Genomic DNA, 24,235 nt, shown 5'->3' with positions numbered 1-24,235 from the left:
TGCCGAAAAGGGAAAGATAGGGTATGTCAAAAAAATCGACCGTACCAACGAAAATAAATGGGCAATCGTAAACTAGAAAAGCCCCCAAATTATTAGTCATTTTGATTTTTATAAATGTATAGATTTTGCTATAAGTCTAAATATATGTTATGTCTAGGTGACACCTTGATTTTTTTTCAGTGCAGATCAAAGGGTAATCTGCTCCTACAAAGGGAGCAGGAATATTGTAGCAACCGACCCGCTGCTTGGAAAAATATTTTCATGGACAGGTTACGCCATCACCCACTCCTGAAAATGGGTGCTATTTTCAGGAGCGGGTGACGAGCTGACCCGCCCTACAAATGGCAGTTAGGGGTGAGTCACCCCTCACCCGTCTCCAAAAATGACCCACAAAAGTTGCAGGCCGCCCTTCATTTTCCTACCAACAGCCCATTGTTTGCTCGGGGTAGGTCCTACCCGAAATTCCAACAAAAGAAATAAAAGAAAGGAGGAGGAAAAGCTTTAAACTTGATTTCCTTCAAGTTAGGACTGTAGTAGGTAAGTTGATAGTAATTCTATTTTTTTTCCTTTTTGAAGAAAATTCCATATGTTCCCTGTACTCAAAATGAAGCACTCTTTGACTTTAGCTAGATCTAGATCTCCATGGTATAGATTTGCCATTTGGAGGTCCATTTTCCTCAAACTTTTGGATGAAGTTATGTTATTTTAGTAGGAGAACAAAATTATGAAATTACATGGGTTTAATCTTTATATTTTAGCCTTATTCCCATATAAATAATTTCCTTGATCCATGGAGGAGAGAGAGAGAGAGGAAGAATTTATATTTTCTATATTTACACAAATGCATGATACCCCCCCCCCCCAATTTAGTGGTACAAAAATTGATTGGGTTTTGGTTTTTCACTTAGTATACATGTTAAATTGACATTTTTCAATATATACACATATAAATGTGCATTCCCTATTTAGCACGCAGGGTGTTGAATAAGTATTTAACACCCCGATAGCCCTCAGACCCAACCCATGTAGCATCCATCACGAAACCAACAAAATTAAGAGCCAATCAAATTCAAACTCAAATACTAACATCTAACCCACCTAAACCCCTTAGACCCAGCACGTCTCGGCCTGACCCAGACCATGACCAAAAGGCCAAGTAGCTAACCTCCCTAAGCCAGCCCAACCCGTGCGGCCCGACCATCCAGCCTGCTAAACCTGCACCTGGCCTGTTAACCGCACAGCGAACCAAACCGCTCGCCAGCCCGCGCCCGCGACTCCGAACGTGAGGTGGAGAAGCCCACGATGCCGCCACGCGTCCCACCCCGGCGCGTGCATCCCATCGACGCCCTCGGCATGCGGGCCCGCCGCAAGCTCGAAACCCTAGCTGAGCTCCTATAAAGCCCCATCAGCACCCCCAAACCCTAGCCATCCGTGGGGTTTTTTTCCCCTTGGCTGCTGCCAAGATAGAGCAGAGGAGGAGAGGGCCAAGAGGAGGGAGAGGAGGAGAAGAAGCAGAGGAGGAGAAGAAGCAGATGAGGATAACGTCGCCGCCGCACCTGGAACCCAGCAAGGGAGGGGAACTCGAAGAAGAAGCCGAATGGGAGGAGGAGGACCGCTGTTGCGGCTCGCCGCCGCCACCGCGCCAAGAGGAAGGTGCCCGGAGCCGCCGCCGCCGCTGGAGTTCGCCACCAAGCCTGCGCACCGATCGACTCCCTCGGCGCTGCTGCTCTGCCTGCACCGCGACGCCTCGCCATAGCTTCGGCTCGATATGACGCCACCCCTTTTCTTCCACAATTTGACCCGGTAGGCCATCGTCCGCCCATCCCCCTCCTTGCTTGCCGCCTGTGTGCCCTGTGCCGCCGTTGAGCCGCCGTAGCAAGCCTCTAGGCCTCCTCTGTCACGTCTCCAACGGGAGCCCGTCGCGCCGCCACCTTACCCCGCAGCCACCGTTGCCTTGAACTCGCACCGCGCGGCATTGGCAATCCAAGCGCCCGCGTGCATACGATTGCCCTGCCGCCGTGCCGTGGTCTCGGCCTGAGCCGAGAGCCCCGCGCGCATGCCAACCACTGCCCTTTTGCCAGCCTCGCTGATCACCGGTGCAGTCCTGGAATCCCAGGACCCGCACGCGCACGACGTCGGAGCCGAGCTTACCACCGGCCTGCTTGTGCTCACCTCCGTTGCCCTGACCAAGCCTGGCGTCATGCCCTTGGCCGCGCCCTCCGCTTCACCGTCGAGCCTGCGCCGCCATGCCAGGGGCCCGCCCCACATGCGCGCCGCCGTCCGTTGGCCACGCCTTGCCACGTGCACCCACATTCCATGGCCGCGCCACGCCCGTGCACCATGCCGACCTTGTCCCTGCCTCGCCTCGCCATCGCCGTTGCCCTGCCTTGCGCGGTGGCCGCACACACACACGTTGCCGCCACGAGCCCGTGCCCGGCCTTGCTCGAAGCCGCCGCCGTGGACACACGCGTACAGCCTCGCATCCCAGCCGAGCCCTTGGCCCCACCGCCAGACCTCGCCGAGCATTGCCGGCCGTGTTGCGGTTTCGCGCGCATGTGTAGAGCGTTGCTCGTGTCGCCGCCGCCGCCGGGAGCCTTCCTCATCGCTGCCTTGCCTAGGAGCCATACCTGATCCGCGCCGCCGAGCTCTGTCTCACAGTGCTGCCCACTGCGCTGTGTGCATGCGCGCACGGGCTCACCATGACCAGCCGCACGCGCTCGGCGCACACCCAACGCACGCACACACCGCCTCCACCACACACGCACCTGGCCACACGGATCTGAGCCGCACTGGATCTGTGTCACGCCACACCAGATCCAACCAGAGCTAACGAGTGGAGCCGACCTGTCAGAGAAGAGAAGAGGCACTACCACGTGGGCCTAGCCTGTCAGCGGGAGAAGGACGTGAAGGAAAAGAAGAAGAGAAGGAGAAGATGGGCCGTCGTCGCCCCGCCGGCCCAGATCACCAGCCCAAGTCGCCAAGCCGAGCGAAGCCAAAGATGGGCCGAGCCGAGCCGGCCTGCCAAGCCGATCTCCCGAGCCGACCCGTCTACCTAAGCCCACGAAGCTGTGGACCGAGCCGAGTTGGTGGGCTGCTATACCGACCCCTTTCCTCTTTGAGCCCGTTAACACTCTGACCTTATCCTTTTCTTTTTCCTTTTTGCACAGCACTAACACGGCGAGCCCACATGTCATTCTCTCCTATGAGATTGACTGGTGGACCCCGCTGACTTGGCCATTGACCTGGTCAACATTGACCAAGTCAACGCTGATGTCACGATGATGTTAGCATCTGCTGACCCTATGCTGACGTCATGCTGTTGTCAGCAGGACACGTGGCACCCCCTGGTGCTGCCTCGTGGATGACCGTGTGTTTTTCTTTTTCTGAAAACCTTTAATTAATTCCAGAAATCGTTTTAAGCTTCAAAAATTCATAGTAAATTAACCGGAGCTCCAAAAATTATGAAACCAGTTTCTTAATTCTTCTAAAATCATGATCTACGCATTAGAGTAGGTTTTGTTGCGAGTTGGATCTGAGTAGTTTTGTGCATTCTTGCACTTTGGCCCCTATAGTAATTCGTAATTACGAATAGGACCTGCTGATGAAGAGAAGATCGATGCCCGAAAAACCCAGGAGTACGTCTCGGACTACAAGAAGCCCCTGAGACCCCGGAGGACTACGAAGAGCTGCCAGGTTCATGCCCATCTATGACTTGAATTCCTATTAGGCATTGCTTGTTAGAATTGCTATCGCATTACTTGTGTGTGTGAGATAACCCTGCATGGCTATTGACGCTCCTTAGCGCCCCAATTTATATACCGCAAGCGCATGGGATCGTGTAGCTTTTCCCTTAGAGTATTCCCCCAAGGTTTATTAATCCGTGGATAGACAAAGAACTACCCAAGGTTTTCCTTCTAATCTAACGGATCTAGCCTAACATGAAGCATGAATTGAACATATAGAGTAATCTTTAATAGATACGAGTGTTGTGTAAAGGTTGATCTCATCCATGAACATAGGCATAACCATAGCAAACCAAAGACATGACTAGGCCTATCGTCATCTAGTTGTAGTTCAAGCTAACGAGCAAATAAATCATGCATCTCAATCAATGGCATCTTTAAACCCAAAATCTCCAATCCGATGCTTCGATACCCCATCTACTTAAAGCAACGCTCTGTCACGACGCCCCCCCTTTGGACGAAAGCACCCTGAAGCAAGTCGAAGCCCCTTTGGTACTTCCGCCATGAACCTCTAGCCACCATGACTACAAGATCATGCTAAGCGATCTATCTCGATAATAGATCTAGGATGAAGCAAACCCAAAGAAAAGAATGAAATCGAACGAGAGAACATGGTCGCTAAAAGATTCGGAAGACATGCTTATCATTACTCACATAATAGATTCGTTTGGATCGTCACCACCGAGTACATACCATTGACGACTCCAACTAGCTCATGAACTCCACCATGGCACAACCACGCAGGGAGGCCATGGCGGCTAGGGGCGGCCTAAGCCATCTCCTAGACAACTTCGAAGACTTGCGGTGGCCGTCGTCTCCCTCCGGTATTGGTCCTAGGTTTTCGTCGAGTTTTGGGTGGATGGATGCTGCGAGTTGAATAAGGTGCGAGCTATTTATAAGCCGAGGAAGCCACCGGTCGAAGGGGAGGCCGAACCGCCTCAGAAACGGGCTAGGCTGGCCGGCCTACCCTCTTTCGGGCTCGCCTCAGTCTCATCTTTCGCGTGTAGACTCCTCGCATCTTCTAGAGTTTATGTCCTTCACGATTGCACCCCTTTGGACGTCGTTATCTTGGAGATATATTCGGGGAAAGGATAGGATAGGGAATCCTTCCTTAAATCTTTATTTGCTTTTCTTAATCCCGAAGTATCTTGATCTCATCTTCGTGGGTTTGGTCATTTTGGCTCTCTTGGAGGATGGATGTGCATGAATGGGCTTCGAATCAACATGGGCTTTGGTCCTTCCTTTGGGCTTTGGCCTTCGTCTTTCTCCGTGTTAGCACTCGATCACGGGCCTTGACATTTCATTCTCCAAAATAGGCCAAAAACCTGCAAAAACGAAGTTCCTCCAAAATATATGTGCAAGTGTGAAAATGACCAATAATTAGGCCGGGGTTAGGACGGTTAGTGATTGTGATATTAAATTCATGACATAATCAAGGATAAATAAGGGATAAAAGGGGTACTTAAGGAACGCCAACATTCCCCCCATGCTTAAACCTTGCTCGTCCTCGAGTAAGTCCAGGAGCTTTGCTTATAAAGAAATCAGCGTTGCCCCTCAATGTCCTCTCTGCACTTAGTCACAAATAACAAGACATATTTCTCTCTCAAGTATTTAGCATTTAAGTTCATGTTGTGACCGGCTACTTTTTCATTATGGAAGATAGACTAGCAATTAAAGAACAAGCCACAATAATAAATAAATGCAATGCTCTCAAACTTAAGCGAACTTCAATCCTTTACCTTGTTTCATCGTGAAGAGTTTTCAAAAGAATGCATATCAAACATAAGTGAGGTTCTCTTGCAAAAGATCATGGAAATACTCATCTCATCAAGTCTCTCAAGCCTATATTAGATTGTCTTCAACCTATTCTACTCATATATAAAAGTGGAATGCTTATGTGGAGCTTGGTAGGTAAAAACAATCCTAGCAAAATATTATACTTGAAATATTATCAAACTAAGAGAGAGATCTAATGGAATTACCGAGACTAGTCAAAAAGGCCATTGGAGAATAATGTTGGAGAGGGAGAAAGATGAAACACACACATTTAGATAGGTGACATGTGCAAGTGGCAAATGGATGATCCCGAGACACAAATGAAGTTCTCGTTATCGGATTGCACATGGTTGGAAGATTTGAGTATGGAATAATTCTTCAAAGTAACTTGGAAAATTAATGAAGCCAAAAAGAGCTAAGGAGCATTTTATTCTTCTCTTTTCTTCTTTCATTTTCCTTTTCTTTTCTCCTTTTTTTCATTTTTCTATTTTTCTCTTTCTTTCTTTTTTTTCTTTCTTTTTGCTCCTTAGAACTTTTGATAACATAGAATACTTACCCAGCCATCCCCCCATGCTTGAACGAATGCTCGTCCTCGAGTATGAATAGTGGGAGAACGAACTAGCTAGGGTAAGTATCTCAGATTCACCTTCTTCTTCGTAGAACCTCTTGAATCTCCGGGGAGCCTTGTCTCCCAAAACTTTTCTTTATATGGTGCCGTTGATTCTTTTGATTCCGTCAAAATGATAATCCATACTCAAATTGGGTTGTGGTCAAGGAGGTAATCACAAAAAGATATTTTTGGTTTAGGGTGGATATCCAGCGAGGTTTGCAAAATTCCCGAAGTAGAAACTCATAATGCATGGATAAATAGGCTAGTAAAAAGAAGGTTACACAAAAAACGGAATGACCAGCTTCTTAGTCTCATACCAAAGAAATCAATCTTAATCCAACTCATCAAATTATAAGTTTGCAATCTAAAGGTTTCATCATGAAAGAATATGTATGTATAGGCTTTGGTAGGTAGAACTTTATAAGAGATTCACAAATGTAGATAGCATAAGAATTAAGTTTTTAAATTAAACAACACAAGGTGTAAGGTCATCGGTAGTCTTAAATCAAAGAGCAACATAGAATATGTGCGTCTAGAATTTAGTCATTTAACCTCCACAAATAAAAGAGCCGGTATTTAATCATTTTAATTCCATTTAATTGAGAGCAAATGGTCAAGTCATATACAACATAGCATAGGTAAAACAAAGCAGCAACTTTCATCATTTTTCCATAAGTATAAGGCATTGCCAAAATGTATCAATGTGGTGAGCACAAAGTGATCATTCATTGAAAACAAAAACAAATCTAGGTTGTACTCCTAGTAGCCATGTTATTATAGGGAGAGATATATAAAGGTTGCATCTATGGTTGAAGGCATATATGTACAAGCATTTAGAAAAAGAGAGAGTTGAGGAAGAATTACCATCCTTCTCGATGCCCGTAATGAAGTGTAGCGCGGCCTCCCCCATACTTAAGTATTGTGCTAAGCATGGAAGAAGAATCATGAGCATCTTGTGGCAACCGTGATTATCTTACTCCATGAGATCTTTCTTCCTTGTCCACGAAATCCTCCCCCATGCTTAGCATGATGCTAGGCGTGGAAGGAGAAGATGGACCATCTTGCAATTCTTGAAGTTCTTCCCTCATGTGTATGAATATCATCTTTAATGTGTCTTCACCTTTTTTGCCTCAATTTCCTTCAACTTCTTCTTGTACTAAGTCATGGTCCCAATCATTGCTTCACATCGTCGTCGCCTCCTTCAATTCCTTGTTGTCCCATTGCGGACTCATCTTCATGAATTTTTCTTTCAATTTCCAGAACAGAATGTGTACTGAAACATTACTCCATTGTGAAGTGCATGAATTTTCCTTTCCAACGAGTCCTCATTCACTCAAAATTGATTCCGAACAAGAGAGTTATGTTTATTTCATCCCAGCGCTGCAATCTATCCCGAATTTCAGAACGCGCAACATTCAATGTTCTTGCCATATCTGCTTGTACGGGTCTTCAAATTCATTGATCTTGGATGCATTGGAACGGAAATTTCATAGAGCTTCTGAATATCAACTTTTTCTTCCTTGTACGTGTCTGTCCATGTGCAAAATTTGATGAAAACATCTGGGCTTGCTCTCGAACTTTGGAGATGTTGACGAATTTGATTTCTTCTTTGATCACGAATTCATGGGAACACTTTGTCATGCCTGCAAAACAATCAAGTGCACACACTACCCCCGGGGTGATGGTCGGGAGTAGAGACAAAAGCCAACAAACCAAGCATCCCTAGACTCAACTTGTGGCATGAACAATGGAATGGATGCAAAGTGCAAATGTAAAGTTAACAAAAACAAGTGTTAGCAAGGTTGAAAGGATCTTTCGATGTTGTTCCGCAACTAGCTTATTGATAAACAATTGCTAAGAGTGACAAAAAGCCTTCGCGACACTTCATAAGAAGTGAGGCTTTTATCAATGAAAAGGTTATTTATCGAAAAGGACCAAGCAACCGAGCTAACAAGGTTTTAGAAGTAGGTTTATGGGTTTCCTATATTTTTTTGGTTTAAAACAAAAATTTTGAAGAGAGAGTGTTGGGTATAGAAATTCTATCTAAGGTGGTTTTTTATAAAACTAGAGAGAAACAAAAGTTAGATTTTTTTCGAATGAAAAACATAACCTATGGTTTTAGGATTGCTCTATGAGTGGTTTTCCTAAGGGTTTTAGGATCTCAAAAGCGAGGCTAGTCAATGTTTTTAGAAAAAGTTTTTTTTAATGCAACATGCAATGTGCAATGCAATGCAAGGGTGAGGCGAACAACATGATATGCAATGCAACACGGGGTGGGTGAATAAAATGATATGACATGATGAGGTGGTCTAAAACAAAACAAAAAGTTAGCCTAAGTTAACTAGCCACAAGTTTAGAATCAAAGGGTGGTGCAACACTTCATATTTCCCTCTAAAAGGACACAAATAAAAAGACTCTAAACACTAATAGGCACACAAAAAGGTCTACAAGTTTCCCAAGATCAAATAACAAAGTGCTCCCTCAATAACATTTAGAATGAACAACATGAAGTTGTGGTTCTTGTTAGAGCAATGGTACAATGTTACTTGATATTCCGATTAAAGAGTGCAATGTAGACGGTCATATTAATATATATAAATAAAAGATCGGGTTGCCTCCCGCAAAGCGCTTCATTTAAAGTCATAGAGCTTGACTTTCTTACCTTCAAATTGATGCGAAGCCATGGTCCTTCATGCAAGAGGTGAATGTGTTCCATGCAGCTCTTATTCCACTTCCCATGTTGGACATGATCAATCACGCTTAATGGAAATTTTGTCCAATCGTCCCTCGCATCATCGTCACCTCCTTCTTTGTTGTCCTTCATCGCTACCTTTCTTTCCACGGATTTTCCTCTCTGTCCAGATTGGGAGTTGCACCAACCAATTGATCCAATGCAAGGTGCACGAAATCTTCTTTCCAACAAGTCTTCATTTGCCCAAAACGCATTCCAATTGAGGGAGTTATGCCCCTTTTTCCGTCACTGCAATCTGCCCCGTGCTGATTTCAAGACGTGCATCTCCGGTGTTTGAGACAGCTCATCCCGTGGGTCTTCAATTGTATCGATCATGGATGCATTGAACCGAGGACTTGATGGAGATCCTGAATATTCAACTATCTTGCATTGTAAATCTCTGGACTTGTGCACAAAATTGATGAGGATTAGCGACGTCCGTTCTTGAAACTTGAAGATGTTGATGATGGTGTTCAAAATTTTGGGCACAGTTTCCCTCATCATTTGAGTTTCATGTCCTGCATGGTTAGTGAAATTCGGGGTTTCTCCCGACATGTGCTCTTTTAGGGTCATGAGCTTGACCAAGTGCAAAGCAAGATCGAAATTTGCAATTATTTGTAAACATATGCAACATAATCACATCCTCAATTAAATTTCATCAAGAAGGCATGGTGTAATTAAATACAGCATGTGTTTCTTGCATAGCGCGGAGCTCATTATTAGGCAGAGGTTCTTTAAGCATGAAATCAACATTCTCAAGAAACTCTGGCCTATCATCAAAAGAACAAGGCATAGAATTTAAACTTTCATTCCGACTATCGGTTCGAGCATGAGATTTTTAAAGATTATCAACAAAACCAATAGAAGCTTGAGAATTCAATGTATACCTTAGCCTCGGAGATTTTTCATACTCATTGGAGTCGTGGTGCTTTGTGCGAGATGTCATCTTGATGCACTCTTTGTGGTCCGTCGTGGTTTGCTTCTCACGTCTCCATGTGTTGAATGTTGCGCTCTTGTAATCCGTCGTGGTTTGTTTGCAACATCTTCATTTGTCAAAGGTCGACTGCTTTTGCCTTCATTTGCCAATGTCATTGGGGTTCTTTCTCTGCTCCAAGACTCTGAATTTTATCATGTACGCTTGATGAAAGCATCGCCCAAGCTCCCCTTCATTATTATCATCGTCATCTTCTCTATCTTGTTCTCATCTCGTTGCTCCTGTCTCTTCTTTGTGGAATCTCTCCTGTATAACCAACAGAATATATACCAAAATATAGATCTATTGAAATGTTTATGAAATTACCTTTCCAACGAGTGGTCATTCATCTTAAACCGAGTCCAATCGAGGGAGTTATACCCGTTTCACTTTTGGCGCTGCGTGCTGTCCAGAAATTTTCAGAGTGCACACCCTTCAATATTTTGGCCATAACCGCTTGTATGAATCTCCGATTGACTTGGTTCTTGATTCGTTGGAACGGGAACTTCGTGGAGCTTTTGAATATTCAAAAACATGCTTCTATTTAATTCTAAGGTCGATCTGGACATTGACGAGAACAATATCTTCTTGTGAATTCATCCGAAGATGTCAATGATCTCGATCATGTGGTCTTTGGAACGTAGTGTCGTGCGTCCCTAGACTTCAAGGTCATCACCATTGATTACTAGCAAATATCACGGCTTCAATGATGTGTCTTCTCCATTGTTCTTTCTCTACCCAAGGTGTCGGGATTGGAAGATGCTCCTGTGCTTCGTGTTGATGATCCGAACGATTTCCTTCCTTGATAGCATCACTCGATTAGAAGTATATCGAGCATCCCATAGGAGAAGATAGGTGATGTTGTGGTTCTTCTAATCTTGTTGCCTACAGCTTTGGTCAACTTCAAATCATCATCTTTTGCGTTTACAGCATTCCAATCATCCTTTGACATCGTCATCACCTTCTTTGTCGGTTGCTACTGCCTCTGTCATCATTGAATCCCCCTTTATCCAGTGCAGAACATGTACCAAACTTCTACTCCATTGCAAGGTGCATCAAATTATATTTCCAACAAGTGGTTATTCGCCCAAATTAGACTCCGGATAAAGAAGTTATGCTTGTTTTATTACGGCGCTGCAATCTGTCCAGAGGGATTTCAGAACGCGTAGTGTTGAAAGATTTTACCATAACTCTTCACACCGATCTCCAAAGTTGACGGTTCTTGATCCGTTGGAAAGAAGACTTGATGGAGCTTCAAAATAATCTATTATTTGCTCATGGTACTTCTCTGATCTTGGATGAAAAACTCATCACAACAGTAACACTTCATAGATGATGATGATCACACGATTTTCTTCGCGGGCATGCTTCATACCTATTGCTTGAACAAACAATTCTTCCCAAAAACATTAGTCTTTAAAATTAATTGACATGGCGACGTACCTTATTTATCATCTTTTGCTTTGGGGAGTGGGGACTCGATAGCGGATGCTGGGCCACTAACAAAAGTTAGCACCTACCACAAAAGAGCGAATCTTGATGTTGTTGCCGTCATGTTGATGTGGACGTTGTCGATGTTCCATGTCGAGGCTCCTCGATCATCTTGTTGCCGATTGTTGAAATTTGTTGAAGTGGATTATGGACTTCTCGAAGTCCAAGTTTGGTGTCTAGCTTTTTCCACCTGCTTTCAAGGACACAAACAAGAAAACGAGGGTATATGCAATAATAAAAATTAGGGTTAGTCCAAAAAAACTAGATAGATCGCCCTAGGGTTCGAGTTGCCGATCCCGGCAACAGCGCCAGAAAAGCTTGTTGACGCTCCTTAGCGCCCCAATTTATATACCGTAAGCTCACAGGATCGTGTAGCTTTTCCCTTAAAGTATTCCCCCAAGGTTTATCAATCCATGGATCGACGAAGAACTACCCAAGGTTTTCCATCTAATCTAACGGATCTATCCTAACATGAAGCATGAACTGCACATATAGAGTAGCCTTTAATAGATATGAGTGTTGTGTAAAGGTTGATCTCATCCATGAATATAGGCGTAACCATAGCAAAACCAAAGACATGACTAGGCCTATCGTCATCTAGTTGTAGTTCAAGTAACGAGCAAATAAATCATGCATCTCAATCAATGGCATCTTTAAACCCAAAATCTCCAATCCGATGCTTCGATACCCCATCTACTTAAAGCAACGCTCTGTCACGACGCCCCCCTTTGGACGAAAGCACCCTGAAGCAAGTCGAAGCCCCTTTGGTACTTCCGCCATGAACCTCTAGCCACCATGACTACAAGATCATGCTAAGCGATCTATCTCGATAATAGATCTAGGATGAAGCAAACCCAAAGAAAAGAATGAAATCGAAAGAGAGAACATGGTCGATAAAAGATTCGGAAGACATGACTATCATTACTCACATAATAGATTCGTTTGGATCGTCACCACCGAGTACATACCATTGACGACTCCAACTAGCTCATGAACTCCACCATGGCACAACCACGCAGGGAGGCCATGGCGGCTAGGGGCGGCCTAAGCCATCTCCTAGACAACTTCGAAGACTTGCGGCGGCCGTCGTCTCCCTCCGGTCTTGGCCCTAGGTTTTCGTCGAGTTTTGGGTGGATGGATGCTGCGAGTTGAATAAGGTGCGAGCTATTTATAAGCCTCCTACCGGTCGAAGGGGAGGCCGAACTGCCTCGGAAACGGGCTAGGCCGGCCGGCCCATGGGCCTAGGCCGGCCGGCCTACCCTCTTTCGGGCTCGTCTTGGTCTCATCTTTCGCGTGTAGACTCCTCGCATCTTCTAGAGTTTATGTCCTTCACGATTGCACCCCTTTGGACGTCGTTATCTTGGATATATCTTCGGGGAAAGGATAGGATTGGGAATCCTTCCTTAAATCTTCTTTTGCTTTGCTTAATCCTGAAGTATCTTGATCTCATCTTCGTGGGTTTGGTCCTTTGGGCTCTCTTGGAGGATGGATGTGCATGAATGGGCTTCGAATCAACATGAGCTTTGGTCCTTCCTTTGGGCTTTGGCCTTCGTCTTTCTCCGTGTTAGCGCTCGATCATAGGCCTCGTCATTTCATGCTCCAAAATAGGCCAAAAACCAGCAAAAATGAAGTTTCTCCAAAATATATGTGCAAGTGTGAAAATGACCAATAATTAGGCCGGGGTTAGGACGGTTAGTGATTTTGATATTAAATTCATGCCATTATCAAGGATAAACAAGGGATAAAAGAGGTATTTAAGGAGCGCCAACAATGGCCTACTTATTTAACGTATTCCTTGTATCCCTACGATACCTTGATTGATTCTTGTATGCTTTGGCTACTATGAGAGAGAATGGGTATGAGAATTCCATGATATGGCAGTCTTGGCATGCATGAGACCCACTTTGTGAGGAGCCAGAGATAGGGCCTTTAGCGGGGGCAAGCCACTGGCCGGGAATGTGTATTGGGCACATTCTATGGAGCACCTATGGCTGGTGTGGGAAGAGGAGGGGCGATACCTGTTATGGGTGCCCTAGGAGAGGCGAGACCTGTTATGGGTGCCTTTGGCGAACCACTGTGGAGGACTGTCCAAAAGAGCTTGCCCCAGCTCTTTTGGACATATGCGGTATCTAAGATTTGTAGGACTTCCCGTACACGCTACTTATCCACTATGATGGTGGATCCGGTCCGAGCTAGTTATGCGCGTCACCAGACCTGGTAGTGCTGGGGAGGCCCGATGCGGGAGGAGTATGGGCGCTTGGTAGAACTCCGGATAGCAAGGTGTGGGCCACACAACTCTAGGATGCTCCAACCACGAGGGGGTTGCATACCAACCTGGGGGGACAGGATGGTGTCGTAGCGGTTAGTCTCGCTCTTCGGAGTGCTTTGGTAGACCGGTGCTTCGGAGTTAGTCAGCTGATCCCTGGCTAACGATGGGGCGAGTGGGTACAGGTGTACAACCCCTGCAGGGTGAAAGCTATATCTATAGCCGCGTACTCGGTCATGTACATTCCTACTGTTCTTTTACCTCATCTAGAGTAGTAAACTCTGATTTCTACCTCCCTCTAGTCCACTTCCCCCTATGGAGTTAGACGAGGTGCAGGGAGAGGGAGTTCCTGCACCGACTTGGGTTTGACCGGTGTCGGTATGGCCTGTGTCAGAGAGTGACAGATGATATATATATATATGTATATATATATATATATATATATATATACATATACATATATATATACATATATATATATAGCCGGAGTTCTACCCAAGCAGCCAAGCCCAATATCTATGACGAAAATAAACATTACAGATATTGTCACGGATAATGCCATGTGTTCAACTATCAATGACATGGACGTTGACATGGCATCCTATGTGGCGGCTGACGTGGCCGATGACATGGCGTCTGATGTGGCATCCTACATGGTGGCTGACGTGGCATCCTACGTGGCAGCAGACATGGCATCCTACGTGGCAGCTGACGTAGCATCCTACGTGGCCAATGATGTGGCAGCCAACATGGCTGATGACGTGGCATTTTCTAAAAAACCTGGCGCACATGTTGTTGGGTTCATTTTGATACTAGACCATTAAGATGGGCCGTTCTCAGCCCATTAGAATTCCAATCAGATTGAAACAGCCAAGCCCATGAAAAATTTAGCCCATTTATCAAATAATCAATTCAGCCCATGAGATAAAAAATTTATCATCCAAATTACCATCATCAGAACAACAGTTCAAATCAGGATCATAATGCTATAGAGCACAGTACAAAAATTATGCTGACAATAAAAATTCCGAATGGTTAGACTAGCAGTGCACAACACAACAAAAGATGGGCAGCAACTACACAAGTTTGGTTCTAACAAAAAGTAGCATAGCAAGTCAGTAAGCTTTGTCAATTTGTACCTAGCAAAAGCTCAAGTTTGGCCTCCAAGTTTGCATACTTCTTGTTCATCTCTTCTTTGTCCCTTATCCTTGCCTATTCAACTTCCTCCAGCTGCTTTGATTGGTTGCTGATAATTGATCGAAGACCAGCATTTGCCATCTTCTCTACTTCCAGTTGTGCTACAGCATCACGTCCACTGATCCTTGGTCGTTGTTCAGCCTGTAGCCCCACTTTATGAAGGAACTGATTGTTCTTGCTATTGCGCTCAAGCACATCAGCTACAACCTCAGTCTTTGACTTGGGTTCTTCACCTTCTGGTGGTTCTGCTGCCAGCTGGTTTTCCATTTTAGTCTAGCAAGGAAGCAAGTAGAAAATATGGTTCAAGATCATGGGTGACTTACAATATCCTCAAAGGTTGAAATAATCAATTCAGAATGTAACCATCAGAGGTGACTTACAATAGCCAATTATACAGCAGGTGTGAATCCTTTTTTTTTCTTACTGTAGTGGCAGACTTTGAACAAATTAAATGCATCAGGCACATTATCCTCAAACTCATGTCCCTGAAAAAAAATTTATATGGAGCCAGATCACTTAATTTGTCATAGCGCTTATTGTAGCAACAAATGACAGAACAACATGCTCACTTATCAAAACAGGCATGTAAACAACATGTTCACTTTGTATTCAGGGCATAGGCAACTAGTTAATCAGGAATGGAAGTAAAGTTAAAATTATACAGCATGGGTTCACTACAGTCATGCACTTGAGACATTTGAACAGCTAAATATTTGGTAAAACAGGACAGAACATGTTCAATTCAACAAAATAGAAATGCAGATACTACTAGGCAATAGAAATTCTAGTTATGTACCACATTGTATGACAAGTGAATTATGTAAAGTTGCATAGAAGACAAAACCAGCCTACTCACTGGTCAGAACAGACATCTAAACATGTTCACTAGGGAATAGGAAACTGATCAATCATGCATGAAAGTAAGTCAAAAATATGCAAAATGGTAGCACTACAGTCATGCATGTGAGGCATATCTACAGTAGCTAAAAATTTGCTAAATAGGATAGAACTTGTTCAATTCAACAAAATAGATATGCAGTCACTACCAGCTAATGGAAATACTAGTATGTACCACATTGTATGTGAAGTGAATCATGCAAAGTTGTACCTTATGTAGAAGACAAAAGAGAAGAGGCTAACACATGAATTGCACATTGACACTTACCAAGTTTTCTACAAAAACCGGGTAGCTACGAGAGCCAGTTGTTTGATGGAACCTGACGTTGCCTCGATTGTCTTTATTCTTTTGACATGCCTCCTACATCATATAAATAATACATGTTAGACAAGTGCCAAAGTATCATGTACAAGGTGGAGGTTGGTATTTTAGGGATGGAATACCATTTTGTTGGGACTCTTCCATGATTCTACAAGCTCCATCCACTGTTCATTACTTGTTGATTTGATAGGAGACGTTTTCGAAACCAAATGCAGTGGAAAAGGATCAAAATGGTCTTTCTTCAGCCTATGTCGTTGTTGGCGAACTGCAGACTTCATCATTTCAATGCAACCATTTCTAACTATAGCATCATTTCTGTCAATATCGAACTTTGCCTCATCAGATGGAAGAACATGTATAAGAAATATGATAGCTGAGAAAACGTATAGCTTTCAAGACATTTATGACCAGATTCTATTGGAAAAACATAAGGAGGGAATCACAGCTGTACTATTAGACATGGTAGAAAATTTACTATACAGAATCTCTTTATGCTTAGAGTATTGCAGATTTTTATTTAGCAGACAATAGGGTGCATGATTTAAAACAGTGAAAACTCATATTTATAAATAGATGATGCTTGTAGATTTATAAACAGAGGAAAGGACTTGGAGAATGTAATCACACATAGTATTCCCAGAAAAAGGTCAATCAGAGCCGGGTGTTTCTTGTATTCCTTCCAGTGCTTGAGCACATGCACATGGTTCCTAACAGCGATGTTGCATTCAGTTGCATACTTTGAAGCAATATCAGGCACCACAGGCCTGATATACCCTTCAGGTATGATAATTGGTAGCTTGCCACGACGAGACCAGTTCATCGTTTGCAGACCATGCCCCATATTAACTCCTCGGTTCCATCGATCCTCTCCTAGTTGTAAGTGATTAATAATATTGCAAGTAACATACAACAACTAAACTAGTAATGTAATATCCAATATGGCAAACAAACGAACAAACAATTACCTTCATTAGTCATCAGGGTGTTGCAAGCTGGTTGGGTATTTGCATCAGCTACCATGGTGTTCTCATGAAGCTCATCATTACAAACAAAGCTATTTTATTGACAATAAGAAAGCATCACCTGCAGTGCCCAGATTGTTGTGACCATCAGCTTGTGGTAGGACATTAGTTGCCTCATCTAAAATATAGCAGGAAGTAAGAGTGCATTCATCAGCTAATCAAAGGTAATATAATGAGAAACATGATAGTAGAACTAGCCTGTTCCAGTTGGTCGATCAACTTGTTGGCTCACATCAGGGTGTGATGGAGGTGGGACATGGTTGCCACTTGGTGGAAGACTTGCATCAGGCCTAAAATTAATTATCTTTGATCTTCGAGCTTCAGTAGGGAGGTTCTCGGCATACACCCTCTTACGAGCGCGAAACCTCACTCCAATAGGTGGTGCATCTGAGGTTTGGTTGTTAGTTTTTCTGCCGATGTTCCTCTTAGAGCCCTGCTACAAAGGGAAGCAAACATTATTGGATAGAGTTTGCAGATAATTATATTTACCAAACAGAAATCAAGATAAGCCCTGATATGATGGAAAAGTTATCACCTTAGAAATGTCATCATCAACCAAATCTTGTTCAGCACTATCTTCTTGTGAAGGCTCATAGTCGGATTCAGAGTCTTCTCTGCTTCTCTAATGTTTCTTGCTCTTGTCTTTATAAGTTGCAGATGCTCTTGCAAAACAAGCAGTATAACCAGGAATTCCAAGTTGCTGCAACCTTGCACTGTTCTGCATACATTGTCTTAGGTGCTCCTCTTCATACGGATGAAGCGGCGGTCCTATGGAGATATAAAACATGATCAGATTAAGAACCTATTACGAAGGTGTAGTACGAAGAGATTAAAAATGTTAGGACACATGCTTGAATTGACAATTTAACCAATACTACAGCATTGAGGATAAATAAATCTGGATACGAGCTTGAATGGTTAATTTAATCACTACAACAGATGCGTGAATGTCCAATTTAACCAGTACTACAACATTGAAGATTAATAAATAAATGTGGATATATTTTAAAGATTACCCAAATTAGCAAGGGCCGAAGCTTGAATGGACAAAACCACTACTATATCATGGTGCATGAATAGCTAAGCCCAGAAAAGAAATGCTCTATTGAGGATGGAGAAATAAAGAACTGCTAGACTTGGATACCCATAACTGTCCTAAACCACGCCAATTCATTGTACCCGTAACTGCTAGACTTGAATATAAGGCACCCAAAATTCGGCCCTGAGTTCTCGTGTACCTAAACAAAATTCGGCCCTGAGTTCTCGTGTAGCTACTTCAAAGAAAAGAAAATTGTAGGGAAGGCACCCAAGCACAAGGCCACGCCACCACATAGGAAGACATGTTCACGCCACTCAATCAGAAGACGAAGATGCATACCTTGTGGATTCTTGGATCCACCCTTCGTGGGCATGGCAGAGGAGAAGTTGTTTCCTGCGTTGTCCGTGGCTGCGGAGGAGGAACCGAGCATAGCAGAGGAGGATCTGGGCTTGGCGGAGGAGAAGTCTTGGCCGACGTGGTCCACAGTGACGGTGGAGGAGACGTGGCTGGCACGCCCGGATGGCGGAGGAAGAGTCGTGGCTGCCGCTGCGGTGGAGGAAACTTGGCTGCTGCGAAATGTGGCTGCCGCGGCGTCGGAGGAGGAGTCGTGGCTGCCGCGCCTGGATGACGGAGGTAGGGTCGTTGCCGCCGCGGTTGGTGGAGGAGGCTTCACGGCCGCCGCGGCTGGCGGCGGAGGAGGACATGGGGGCGTGGCGGCTGCGGAGTAGGAGGAGATGCGGATGAGTTTTGAGGCCAGCCGCCTAGGGTTTCTGGGGTATTTGAGGCGAATGCGGATGAGATGTGTGTATTTTTACCAAGCCACCCTTGTACAGTTGGCTGCTTCATACAACAAGCTGAGGGTATTGTCGTAATTTGGCTATTAGGTTTTTTGGGCAGACGCGCGGAGGACTCAAAGGAGTGGGCGGGAGGAGGGAAAACTGAATTCAGCCCACGCGCCAATGAATCCCTTGTGAATTGAAATATATTTCATCTAAATAAAAAAATTATATAAGACACCATTTAAAGTAATTTGCAAACCAAAAACTATCACGAGTATTTCATTTTTTCCCATGTATAAATAAGGAGCCCAGTCATGAACTTGTAATTTTTAAAAAATAACCAAATTTGATCTTTTGTATCATGTAAGTGGGCTTTTTTGTGTTTTTTCATCTCAATTTGAACTATGGGTGCTTGCAACAATATTTGAAAAATTGAATAAAAAATATATTTAACCTGCTATGTCGCATTTTAAACCATATTCAGGAGACAGGTGAAAAATTCTATTGCCTTCTAGGGATAATTCAAACTTCTTCCTCCCAAGTACCACACATAACAATTATCTTAATATGTAAATGTGATAAAAAAATGGTAAAAATGGTTTTGCAGCATATTTTAGGTTCATCAATTTGCCAAAAAAAATTAAGTGATTTGGATAAAGAGGTAGTATACTTTGCTCATAAATGGATGCATCTCTCATATGGTTTCATACAACTCAACTCAAACTTTGAGATTTGAGTAGCACATAACATTTTCGAACTTGTATGAACTTCATATTTGGATATGACCTCATGTTAAGCATAACATTGTACAATCACTACTAGAGAATGAGCCTTCGGTCCAGGCTAAAAGTACCAGCTTGCCATTGCAACCGGTACTGATGTGGTATTTTTAGCCTGAACAAATAACTCGAGGTGTCTAAAAAAACTTTTGGTACTGGGTAGTAGCACAACCCGGTACCAATGATTAAGAATCAGCACCGGACGATGCCACTACCTGAGATCAATGAAAATAGTACCGGGTGACAGCACGCACCGATACCAAAGACATGAGCATTGGCACCGGTTGAAACAAACAACCGGTACCCAAAAAAGATGGTCGAACTCTCTCCCTCGATATTTTAAGTCCATGGCCATCAGCTCATCTCTCAAATCTCTTAAACTCTCGTTCTCATCAGTTCTCTCTTATCCAAGAAGCTAGCCCAACAAAAAATCTGTGGAGCGGGAGCTGGCCGTGGGGCGTGCGGGCCCCTCGCCGCTGCCGCCCGCCGCTGTCACGGTGGGGCGTGCGAGCCGGCCGCCGCCGCCGCAGTTGAGGGGTGCGAGGGCCGCTCGCCGCCGCCACCGGCGACGTGGGGCACGTGAGCCGGCCGCCGGCGCCAACGCTGCGGGTCTGCGGGGCTGGCCGGGAGTCGGCCGTGGGGGACAGGCATGCGTTCAGGGGAGCCTGACGTGCTGCAGCTTCCTCTACTCCGACTCTGCCTTGCCGCCACTGGTGCCGGTCCGCCGCTTCCCGCCGCCGCGTTGCAGATCCATTGGTGCCTTCGGTGAGCTACCGCTGCAGAGCATCTACTAGTGGAGGGAGCGTTTCATCTTTATGAAAGGGATCATCTTCTCGTCCACGCAGCTAAAGATGATGTGTTCGGGGTGGGCGACCTCTGATGAGCTTCCTCTTCCTCCCCTCGGTTTGGTTCCTGGTGGTTGGTGTTTTGGTTTTGCGGCTCTCAAGGGCTTTTTTCTGAAATAGAGATGTATGGATTGTATGGATTGTATCTATTTTGTGAACAATTATTTGAACAATTTGTGAGATCTATGAGTATTGTGTATTGGTGGATTCAATATTTTGTGTTTAATTCGTTTGAATGAATCATTGGTACTGAGAGAGGATGGGGAGCGGGAAACGGATGACGGGAGAGGATGGTGGAACGGGGAACGGACGTAGCGGGCTTTGGTACCGGTTGGTATTCCAACCGGTACTAAAAGAGGTCATAGGCACCGGGTGATTTACCCGGTGACAAAGGCCGACTCTATTGGTCTCACTTTGCTAGCACCGGTTGGAGAACCGGTACTGAAGTCTGTTTTCAACCGGTGCTAAGAGCTCTTTTTCTAGTAGTGAATATGAAGTCAGATTACCAATTCTTATGTACAAATATATATTGTTATTGTACTCGAATATGGGAGAAATGCAGTCATATAAATTTGATTTATAAATTCACAATGAACACATCAAAAAATAATATTAAATGAAAGATCGTAATTTTACAAAAAGATAGAAAAAAGAATCGGCAAATTTGAAGTTAATATGACCGTGAAATACAAGTTTGAAGTTTATATTTCGGATTTTTACAAGAAAATCTGAAGTATACAGCAACCTCATCGCGCCATGTGTCCTTGTTCTTCGTGCGACCATCTAGGTGCTGCCACGCGCTAGTGGGTGGCACGTTAATTGCGGTCTATATATAAAGAAAAATGTGTGTCACAAAAGCCCACGCTTGGATCCCAGTGGTTAAGACATTACATGCTTGAACCTGAGGTCGGCGGTTTGATTCCGGCTTCCCACTATTTTTTTGGTGGGCTACGACTTCGATTTTTTTTAAGTGGGCAAACAATGCAAAAAAAATTGTGGCCCTGGAGAATCGAACTGCGGGCACCAGCAGACATAAGTTAGGTTACAACCATTGGGCTACACGGGTTGAATCATTTTTCTGCGTTCATTTTGTTTATAAGAATAGTACTCCACGGCACATAAGGATTCTCCCCTCATTCCAATCGATTCCCTCTCCCCATTCTCAACCTGGTGAGCGGCGATGCGGCCGAGGGCAACACCCACCAGCGACGGAGCGGCTGTGCAGTGTGCGGCGGAGGGGGAGGGCAGCGGCGCCGGAGCGGGTGGCCACCGGCGGCGGCACGGGTGGGCAGCACGCCGCAGAGGGCTATGGCCGGCGGCGGCAGGAAGATCTACAGGCTATGCCAGCCCGTAGACCTGGCGAGGACCACGAGTCCCCCCCAACTCGATCTGGCGAGCAGCGGAGCATTACCCCTCCTCCCTCGATGGTGTGCAGGAAGCGGTCGGAGCATGCCCGGCTGCAACCCATAGACAAGGATGGCAAGTTCTGCAGCGCTTCCCCCTCCTTGGGCAGAAGGGTGAAGCGCTCCGCTCGGGATGAAGCGTGCCGCACTTCCCCCTCCTCCGGCGGTGTGGGGAGGACGGGCAGTCGGAAGAGCGAGAGCGAGAGCGATGGCAACTCCGATGCGGTCGCGATTCCAGTTGTCGTCCTCGACGACTCGGACTCCGGCGATGACCGCGACTCGGATTTGGTACGACTCGGTTGACCTGACCATTTTGGATGAATTGAATTGAATTTTGTTCCAATTATCAAGCTCATGCAGTGGTTAGAACAAACCAGATGAACAAACCTGACCATTGGGCTATCTGGCTGCAACTTATATATACTTTTCTACTACAATTTGACTTTTTAGCAAGAGAATGTGAATTTTTGTGCTTACACTGTGAGGAAGGAATTACATCTGGTGTAGATGGAAGCTCAGGCTATGAGGAAGGAGTTCGAGGTGTTCAAAAAAGAGGCTAAACAGAAGTACAATTTGGCCATTCAACAACATGATGAAGCACTGGCCCAGCGCGATGAAGCCAGGATGCAATGCGGTGTACTTGAATTTGATGTGGAATTCCTGCGTACTCGTCTTCGTATGGCAGGTTATAGAATTCAGGAACTGCAAGAGAAGCAAGGAAAAAAGTAGATGCTGTTGGTCGATGCACTTGTGCATCCTTTTAGTTTGTAAATAGGTTTACCTATATGTGGTATGGTCATTTTGCCTTGCAATCGTGTTAGATGTGGTATTGTCCCTATTGTCCCTTTGCCTTGTAAATGGCAACCTGTGCATGCTAGTCATATAATGAAATGAACTAGTGTATTCTGGAAAAAACCCTGAAATCTATCTATGTGGTATTGTCCCTTTGCCTTGGAAATGTGCAGTACTGAAGCCACATCTTTCCATGTTGGAGAATAACAATTACATGCAGATGATCTTTTACCATGCCTATTTTTTTATTCATCAACTGATTATGTATGATTAAAAATTACAGGTGATTACCTCAAGCAGCAAGGAAGATAAGGTAAGGCTAACCTCGCGCAATTTCAGGTCCAAGCAGAAGAAGAAGGTATCGACAACTCTTGGCAAATCCTCCTCGGCGACCTCTAAGAAGAAGAAGGAGGAGGTGATGCCATCCGTGAACTCCTTTTTTTTTTCTTTTCTTATTGGCATTCAGAGACTTGTATCATTTTTATCTTTGCATTTCAACTGTCAGAATATCATATTTGCCTTGTTCCAGTATAGATTGTCTCATATATGAACTGTCAGACTTAATTCAGAGACGTAATATTATTGGAGGCTAAACTGAATTGATAATTTTAGTAATATATGTGCCAGCCATGAGCACTTTTATCATTTAAACTCTAGGAGTTATGCATGATGAAATTGATGATTTATCACTAGAATTTGATACACTGCACTCTCCATTTCCATGCAGAGATAGTATATCGTTATTTTTGCTTAGCACTAGCACTGAAATATCTACAACCTGAATTTGACATGTAGGTGACCTCTCAAGGAGAAATTAGGAAAATCTGGAAGTTGCAGAGCAAGATGGATGCAAAAGAAGTGAAGATCAGTGGACTTGTTGATACCCTGGAAAAAGAAAAAGCAGCAAAGTTGTCACTTGAACGTCAACTTGCAGCCACACAGAAGAAGGCATTCGAGAAGTGCCGGATTCTAGTCTACTGGCCTGTCACCAAAATGGTAGCACCAGAAAGGAGCACCAACTGATCCATCACACAAGAAGGCTTTGGTTTTGGTTTTGCTTTGCATGAGAAGGGATCTTCTGTGTGATCATGTCCCTGCTAGTCAAGTACTATGTGTCCTGTAGGTGCTCATCTCAAGTAGAATTGTGTCCTTGCTAGTCAACTAGTATTATGTGAGCTGGTGTTGTATGTGCTCATCTCTAGGGGTATTATGTGTCAAGTACTATGTGTTACTTATGCTCTGTGATATAAATGTACTATGATATTATGTTCTGTGATATAAATGTGTTACTTATCCAATCAGTCTTGCTGTGAACAGAATTACAGAATGAATTATCTCACAATGACATTATAGAATTATCTCACAATGACAGAAATATAAGAATTCCAGTACATTATAAGAGAGTGAACAGAATTGTCTCACAATGACAGAAACATTATAAGAGAGTGAATAGTATTGTCTCACAGAAAACTTGTGAATTCCAATACATGTGTTTCATCATCACAATATTACAAATTCTGCATACAAAAACAAATAGTGCTAAATAATTGGTAGCAGCTACTCATCATCA

At 44.4% G+C, this 24,235-nt stretch overlaps 2 protein-coding genes and 1 long non-coding RNA gene across 3 annotated transcripts; 1 reads left to right on the top strand and 2 right to left on the bottom strand.

Annotated features, from left to right (window-relative positions):
- Window positions 1-14,802: 14,802 nt before the first annotated feature.
- Window positions 14,803-17,048, bottom strand: LOC120639962. Its single transcript, XM_039915871.1, has 5 exons — window positions 16,972-17,048; window positions 16,632-16,876; window positions 16,129-16,341; window positions 15,941-16,045; window positions 14,803-15,060 (listed from the first exon to the last, which is right to left on the bottom strand). The coding sequence occupies exons 1-5, from the start codon at window positions 17,024-17,026 to the stop codon at window positions 14,803-14,805; spliced, it is 876 nt and encodes a 291-aa protein (XP_039771805.1). The 5' UTR covers window positions 17,027-17,048.
- Window positions 17,049-17,238: 190 nt separating this feature from the next.
- LOC120642920 lies at window positions 17,239-18,473 on the bottom strand. Its single transcript, XR_005662793.1, has 3 exons — window positions 18,407-18,473; window positions 17,564-17,796; window positions 17,239-17,461 (listed from the first exon to the last, which is right to left on the bottom strand). It is a non-coding gene; the product is annotated as an uncharacterized LOC120642920 (long non-coding RNA).
- A 3,146-nt stretch (window positions 18,474-21,619) lies between these two features.
- LOC120640003 lies at window positions 21,620-23,966 on the top strand. Its single transcript, XM_039915910.1, has 3 exons — window positions 21,620-22,161; window positions 22,949-23,080; window positions 23,461-23,966. Exons 1-3 carry the CDS (start codon window positions 21,811-21,813, stop codon window positions 23,686-23,688), a joined length of 711 nt encoding a protein of 236 aa, XP_039771844.1. The 5' UTR covers window positions 21,620-21,810; the 3' UTR covers window positions 23,689-23,966.
- Window positions 23,967-24,235: the final 269 nt, after the last annotated feature.

Source organism: Panicum virgatum, chromosome 7K, assembly GCF_016808335.1.
Source record: "Panicum virgatum strain AP13 chromosome 7K, P.virgatum_v5, whole genome shotgun sequence".
Classification (NCBI taxonomy): Eukaryota; Viridiplantae; Streptophyta; class Magnoliopsida; order Poales; family Poaceae; genus Panicum; species Panicum virgatum.
Note: the sequence above shows the minus strand (reverse complement) of the source record. Positions and strands in the feature narration are given on the sequence as shown.